General features: G+C 35.7%; 1 protein-coding gene across 1 annotated transcript; it reads left to right on the top strand.

Moving 5' to 3' along the window:
- Positions 1-235: 235 nt before the first annotated feature.
- Positions 236-7,246, top strand: LOC116005265 (T-complex protein 1 subunit eta-like). The gene is made up of 14 exons (XM_031245526.1): positions 236-416; positions 791-1,051; positions 1,606-1,731; positions 1,852-2,055; positions 2,782-2,951; positions 3,066-3,201; positions 3,307-3,423; positions 3,552-3,671; positions 4,174-4,272; positions 4,353-4,442; positions 4,922-5,009; positions 5,143-5,231; positions 5,307-5,381; positions 6,828-7,246. Exons 1-14 carry the CDS (start codon positions 402-404, stop codon positions 6,921-6,923), a joined length of 1,686 nt encoding a protein of 561 aa, XP_031101386.1. The 5' UTR covers positions 236-401; the 3' UTR covers positions 6,924-7,246.
- Positions 7,247-7,984: the final 738 nt, after the last annotated feature.

The raw sequence follows: 7,984 nt of genomic DNA, 5'->3' as shown, positions 1-7,984 counted from the left end.
GTACGCTGGACATTAATTTAATTGCACAATGTGCGCATTATAACTAATAATAATAATAATTAATTGCATCATTTTCTAAGTTTAACGACTAATTTAAAATTTTTTAAAATTTGCTAGTTTAATTATACTTTTATTAAAAAAATTGAATGACTTATTTGATATTTATCCCGAATATTTATGATAGCGTGCCACAGCTCATTGAATGACATTTTCCTTTTCATAATTTGCAAAGTTAAGCCTTCATGCAAGAGAAATGAACTAGAAAATACATAACCCCTAGTCCAACCGAAAAACCCTAAACTGCAGGCATTTTCATACTGCTTCCTTCTCTGATACTCTCTCCGCCAACCACTGACTAACTGAGTCACTACATCGTCCGATCTGCAAAGTCGGGGGCAACAATGGCGGCCATGTTGGTAAGTTTGATCTCTCTTTCTGACTGATTTATAGTATATAGCGGACATGCTTGTTATAGAGTAACCGAGATCAGGTCGGACGGAAGAATTTTTCTGCTTCATCAGAACATCTGAGAAAATGAAAAGAATATACTCCCGTAATATAGAAATTATTGAATGCTGAGTGTCTATGTTGAAGATTGCGCTATTCTATGCAAGTAAAATCTGATTGTAAGTGGTGTTTTACTTCGTGTGTGCTCGGGTAAGGTTAATAATTTAGATTTCTGCATTGAAATGTGGCTGGAGAAGAGCGAATTAACTGGTGGTGAGAAAACTTTGACTATATTGAATGCTATTTGTTGTTTTTCAACTTACTCCGATTGTTTTTTGAGTAGCAACCACAAATCATATTGCTTAAGGAAGGGACAGATACTTCTCAAGGGAAGGCACAGTTGGTGAGCAACATAAATGCGTGTATGGCTGTTGCGGATGTTGTAAGGACTACGCTCGGTCCAAGGGGTATGGACAAGTTGATTCATGATGATAAGGGAAACACCACCATTTCCAATGACGGTGCCACTATAATGAAGCTTCTTGACATTGTTCACCCTGCTGCCAAAATTCTTGTTGACATTGCCAAGTCCCAGGACTCTGAGGTATTGTATGATGTGCTTTCTTCTTTTTTTCTAAATAAATTTTTGATGAATTTAATGTTCCATAGGCACACGAGTGGTACCTAGATTTGACTATTTGAACATCATAAGGTTTCTGCTTTAAGATAGGTGGAAGTAGCATTGGACAAATGATTTTGTTATAGGAGAAAAAAGTTTTATGTCTTAGAGAAGTAAGAAGTTAGAGCATCTAGTTTGGATGGGGAGACTATAGATTGGACTTCTTCACAATATTACTAATAGAGTAATAGCTTCTTTGCTTGCAATGAAATGAACTTGGGGGTGCACATTTTGTTACATTTTGTTTGGTTAAGCAGTGAAATAGTTTTTCCACTATATAGTTCCTCTTTTGCCAAATGCATTTGGTGGGTCTATGTTGGGCTGCTGTTTAGCAATAAAGCAATTAATAGTTCATCAAAATATGCTAGGTAACTTGTAGATGCAACATTTTTATTGAAATTTCAGTGCCTTTAATTGCCATTTGTCATGCCCATCCTGTTTAGTAACTGTCCTCCTTGACCAAATATATTATCCTGCAGGTTGGTGACGGGACAACCACTGTTGTTCTGCTTGCTGGAGAGTTTCTGAAGGAAGCCAAGCCTTACATTGAAGATGGAGTGCACCCTCAAAACTTGATTCGTAGTTATCGAACTGCATGCAATTTGGTATTTTTCTTTCCCCTTCTGTTTTATTCCTTCCCTTTTTTCCAGGGGTGGGATGGGGTTGTTTTTTGCAGGCTGTGATACCTGTCGTACAGATTTCTAATTTCTTTTATTCTATGATAGGCAATTGAGAAGGTAAAAGAATTGGCTGTTAGCATAGAGGGTAAAAGCATGGAAGAAAAGAGAAGTCTGCTTGCTAAGTGTGCAGCTACAACACTCTCATCAAAACTTATTGGTGGGGAAAAGGATTTTTTTGCATCCATGGTTGTTGATGCTGTCCTTTCAATTGGAGATGATGACAGGCTGAATATGATTGGCATTAAGAAGGTATACATGCAAATTTGAGATTTTCTGGAATTTGCCTACTTCAGTCGACTTTGACAGTTGCCTTCACGGATCCATACAGAATATAGTACTTTATATACATAAATAATTTACTTTGATGGTTGCCTTCATAGATTCCTATAGAATATAATAATTATATATACATAAATATGTATTTTTCTTAAAGTTACTCCAGAGCAGATACTTTGATATATTTGTTGATGTACTCATGTACTAGGAGTGTGAATGCCTTTCAGTGCTTATGTTTACTCTTTTTCATTGCTTGAGATAAATTGGGTTTCTATACTAATGTATCATCAGGCCTCTAGTCATAATTCAAAAGAAGGTTATTCTTGCTGGTCAAAATTGATTATTTCGTGATCTAATTTGAAGAGATCCAAATTTATTTGCATCAGATACTTAGTTGCTTATGTCAGTATGCGTATTGTTGATGTATCATATATAGGTTGTTGAGTAATATTGAGTCTTTATTATTCTGGAAATCTGGAATTTGAAATCAGATCTACATTTAAATAAATATCATATAATTTTATGGTGCACCTAAATTTTTTTCTTGAATTTTCACTTTCAGTTTACAAATAATGTTAAAAGTTCTGTTTTACTTAGTCCTAAACCGCAATCTACATTCATTTACTTCTGGGTATCTCTTTAACTCCTCAGCGCTTACTGATGCATGTTTACATTTGCTAATTTTCTTTAACTTTGTAGGTTGCTGGAGGTACCATGCGGGATTCTTTCCTTGTAAACGGTGTTGCCTTCAAGAAGACTTTTTCCTATGCTGGTTTTGAACAGCAACCTAAGAAGTTTATCCATCCCAAGATACTCTTACTGAACATAGAATTGGAGCTGAAGTCAGAGAAAGAAAATGCAGAGATAAGGTATGATGAATGCTTCTTACATTGAACTATTCTAGGAAATTTATGTCATATTTCTCAATTCATTTTGTTGTAAGTTGCATGTTTTGAAACCTTGCCTAACCATGTCAATATCAGGCTTTCAGATCCATCACAGTATCAATCAATTGTTGATGCAGAATGGAATATCATTTATGAAAAGCTGGATAAATGTGTCAAAAGTGGGGCAAAAGTTGTTTTGTCTCGACTTGCTATTGGGGATCTAGCTACACAGGTTGGTAGAAACTTTAAAACTTTTCAGTAAGTCAGTTCAGTGATCAGTTAGAAATTTCATCCTGAAGAGACATTGATAGATATTTGAAACCTTTTGCATTGCCAGTATTTTGCAGATCGAGATATATTCTGTGCTGGTCGTGTTACTGAGGAGGATCTGCAGCGAGTGACTGCTGCTACTGGTGGAACAGTACAGACAACTGTGAACAACGTTATTGATGAGGTTTTTTTGCTTTGCTTTTGTCACCCATATGTTTAACAGAGATGAAGGAGATTCAAAGTTACTACGTTTTGGAATTGCTAGGATTCTATAGTATGTTTTCATTCAACTTTGATTCTTTGTGGAGATAGGTTCTTGGAACATGTGAGCATTTTGAGGAGAAGCAAGTAGGAAATGAGCGGTTCAACATATTTAGTGGATGTCCATCTGGAAAGACAGCCACTATTGTGCTTCGTGGTGGAGCAGAACAGGTGTGCTTGATTGTTGCATACTACATTTGTTTTAGGGTGTTGATACCTAAACTCCTCTTTTAGCATGCAACACTTATCCAGTTTTTGCTTGAACAAATGACTACAATGCGCTTGTACCCCATTGAATTTTTAAGTTCTATTCTTAGTCTTTCAAAAAACTTTAGGACCTAAATTTTGTGGTAAATAGAATTTTTAATATTTTTTCTTAGTGCCTGTCTTCTGTTAGATAAAATTAGATCTTCTAGTGTTCAATCTTAAAGCTGGAATCGATCAGATTCCTTAACACAGTTCTGTAATATCTAATTTTACTTAAAAGGTGCTAAGCATTAGTAAAATAGCAGTAATGATATTAGAGTTTAAGATGGCTCTAGATTTCATGATGGCTAAGCATTGGATTATTGGAGTAATTTACTTATAGCAAAAACAATGAGTCTGAGAAGCTAAAAGAGGAGCTGTTTTATTATTTATTGGCTCTAATTTGTTTTCTTGGAATGTTATTTAGTTCATTGAAGAAGCTGAGAGAAGCCTGCATGATGCAATTATGATTGTTAGAAGAGCTGTAAAAAATTCTACTGTTGTTGCTGGTGGCGGTGCTATAGATGTAAGATCTTAGCACCATTTATTAGTTAAATATGTTTTTGATCTTCATAACTGGATAATTGGATATACCATTGGCTACAGATGGAGATTAGCCGATATTTGAGGCAGCATTCACGCACAATAAAGGGGAAGTCTCAGCTCTTTATAAACTCATATGCCAAAGCCCTTGAGGTACATTATGTCCTAATCAAAATCAAAGTGCAGTATTGTTTAGGAGTTCTGTTATAATGTGCATGTGCCGATGGCTAATGTAATCACTGAGGATGTTAATTCGCTTACTATTAAGTTAATATGATTATCATTGGTTTAGTTGTACAACTACCCCTCCCCAACTCTCTCCTACTGTTTCTTCCTTGCTGGCTTGAAGTTGGTCCAATTGCAATGAAAAAAGCAGCGTATAAATTTGCAGTTGCCAGTTGGCATATTATAATCGTGAGTATGTACTTCTGCTGTTAATGTCATTTAAAAGTTTTATGGTTGTTAGGCTTCTTACTTGCTAGCTTGTTCTGTGTAAGATCTGAGTAATACTACGTATTTGATTAGGGTACCATCTGATGCTTTTGCTGCTGAGTTTTCTGGAAACATGTACTTTTCTTTTCATATTATGAGAACTCATTATTGTTGCTGAAAATGTTAATTATGTGCTGCAGATTATTCCTCGGCAATTGTGTGATAATGCTGGTTTTGATGCAACTGATGTGCTGAACAAACTCAGACAAAAACATGCTCTTCCTTCAGGTGAGGCTACTTTTATTTAGTTGTTATAACTTATAATATCTTTTTGTGAGGTATTTATATTGAAATTAATATTTAAATGTTCTGCCCTACTTTTAGAAGTGTTTGTTACTGATGCCACAAGATCATTAAACAGGTGAGGGCGCACCTTATGGGGTGGATATTAATACCGGTGGCATAGCAAATTCATTTGCTAATTTTGTCTGGGAACCATCAGTTGTGAAGGTACATCGACATTTGCTAGTAACTATTTGCGCATTGTTTTCTAGTTATCGTCTAAAGTTGTACGAGTTTTCACAGATAAATGCCATTAATGCTGCTACTGAAGCATGTTGCCTTATCCTTAGCGTGGATGAAACAGTGAAGAACCCCAAGGTATATTGAGCTATCTGTAAATGCCCCCTTGTAACTAGGCTCTACTATTGGTAATAGGTGTAGCACATGGAAATTGGGAAGTATGATATATTTTGGACTATTTGGAGTATACTTAGGTTTGTCCTTTTTCTTTATTGCACTAGCGTAATATCTACTAAATATACTTAATTTGTAGGGAAACTATTCATCTCAAGTTAAGGATGGCAATGGGTCGGGGAGGGCTACATCCATCACCCGACCACCTTATATTTTCTCCACCCACCCCCACCCTCAACCCGCATCGGGTGAACTTTTTCAAAACCCACCCCCACCCCACCGGATGCGGGTGCCCAGTGGCATTGCCCACTAAGGGTACCCACCACTTATCATCTTGTTAATTTTTTTTTAGAAATTAATATTTAAATTACTTAAACATAATAAATAAAAAAAATCATTAGTTATACTAAAACAAAAAATAATAAAAATATCCAAATATATTAGCTAAATTGTTAATTTTTAAAAATAAACTTAGTAGTTTAAATATAAAAATGAGTTAATTCCATTTTTGGTCCTAGATTTATAGGCGACCGTCCACTTTTAGTCCCTTTTTATTAAAATATCCCTTTTTGGTCCTAGTATTATTATGGCATGACCGTTTTTGGTCCTCCATCAACAAAATCGTTGAAATGTCGTTAAATACAAGGACATTTCGATCTTTTTAATACAAAGTCTGTTGACTCGTTATATTTTTTATGTTTATCTTTTAAAAAAAATTCATAATTGAAGATCGAAATGTCTTTGTATTTAACGATATTGAAGCTATTTTGTTGATAGAGGACCAAAAATGGTCATGTCACAATAATATTAGGACCAAAAGAAGATGTTTTGAAAAAAAAAGGACTAAAAGTGGACTGCCACCTATAAATCTAGGACCAAAAATGAAATTAACTCATATAAAGTAGTAAAAAGTTATAGAAACTTTTATAATAAACTACATACTAGTACTTATTTTACTATATTATATATATACATACACACACATGGTGGGTCGGGTAGGGTTCTAGGCGGGTTTTGTACATAGAACTCGAATCCAACCCGACCCACCGTGGGTTTACTTTTTTAAGACCCACCCCCGATCCACCCATCACACAAAAAAAAAAAAAAAAAAAAAACCCAACCCATGCGGGGTGGATATCCATGGGGCGGATTGAAATTGCCATCCCTATCTCAAGTCCCTTGTGCAAACTGATAAAATAAAAAGGAAAATAAAGTGTATATGTGCTTATTCGAAGATGTTGATTTGTTTCGTGCATGTGCAATTTGTGTGTAATATGTGGGTACACATTTTACATGAAATACAAATTAGGATTTCATAATGTTGTGTTAGATAGGCGGCATTAAATGCAATGCAGACTTTTCTATTCTATTGTTTGTGTTACAATTTGCTCTTCTATTTGTGACATGCAGTCTGAGAGTGCCCAGGGAGCTGCTGCTGCAGGTGCTATGGGCGGAAGAGGCGGATTTGCTTCTCGGGGTCGTGGACGTGGGATGCGAAGGCGATAGGCTTTTCACGTTATTCGGTTGCATTTCTTCTCAATCTCAAGCTCACTGTGTTACCTTCTGCAAATGATGCAGAAATCTAATGTTATCATTATGCAGTGTGAGTTGTTCCAATTTCAGATGCTCGTGTGTACTGAGTTTTAATGGCATCTGATGAAGCAGTGCAAAAGAGAGAATTTCCTCATCATCTTCTGATAAGTAGATGCTGTGCGTGCTACTCCTGGACGTTGTATAACACTTTTGAAAGGGATTGATAATTAATTAGTGGCGTAGCTTTTCGTTTTATCATCAATTGGAGTACTATGAACTCGGGTTTTCTACAGTTATATCTGCCTCTGCCATTCTACATCAACATCCCAAATAACTCTATTGGTTGCAGTCTTTATTAGCCCTTTCTTAATAGTTGAGGTTTTTGATGGGATTTTATAGGTGTGATTAGAAAAGAGAAGAGAGGGAAGGGAAAAGAGAAAAAAAAAATATGAAAAAAAGAAAAAGAAAAAAGTAAAACATATTGGATGTTCATAAATTTTGCGTGGGTTTCACTATTTTGATAAAAATCTATGATTTGTAGGAGCATTCCAAACTTTCTCTTTCTTCCCCTTCTCTCTTTCACCTCAGCATTGTCATTCTTGAAATTTGTAAAAAATTAAACTAATGGGGAAGGTTTTTTTTTTTTTTTTTGAAAATAAACAACTTCATTAATTAAGATCCTCAACAAGAACAGTAAGAAGAGTGGAAGGAGGGACGTTCCTCCATTCCTTATGATCGGGAATGAACATGGCTTCCCTAGCTAACATATGGGTAATCTTATTCGCGGATCGTTTAACAAACATAAAGCTAATGCCAAGGAAATACAAGAGAGATCATTCAGTCCATTAATAACAAGTATTGCTTCTGATTCCACAAGAATGTATTAGAAGCCTAGCAATTTAGTCCATTTCAATGTTTCTCTGATCGTGATTGCTTTCGCTATTTTGGGGTGATATGAGCCCTCCCACTACTTCTCCAGCGTGGCCACACACTCAGAGTCTCTAATGTTGTAGCCAATCCCTGTCCTTCTATTT

The sequence above is a fragment of the Ipomoea triloba genome, chromosome 14, assembly GCF_003576645.1.
Source record: "Ipomoea triloba cultivar NCNSP0323 chromosome 14, ASM357664v1".
In the NCBI taxonomy this organism is placed as follows: Eukaryota; Viridiplantae; Streptophyta; class Magnoliopsida; order Solanales; family Convolvulaceae; genus Ipomoea; species Ipomoea triloba.
This window is presented reverse-complemented; position numbering and strand designations above follow the sequence as displayed.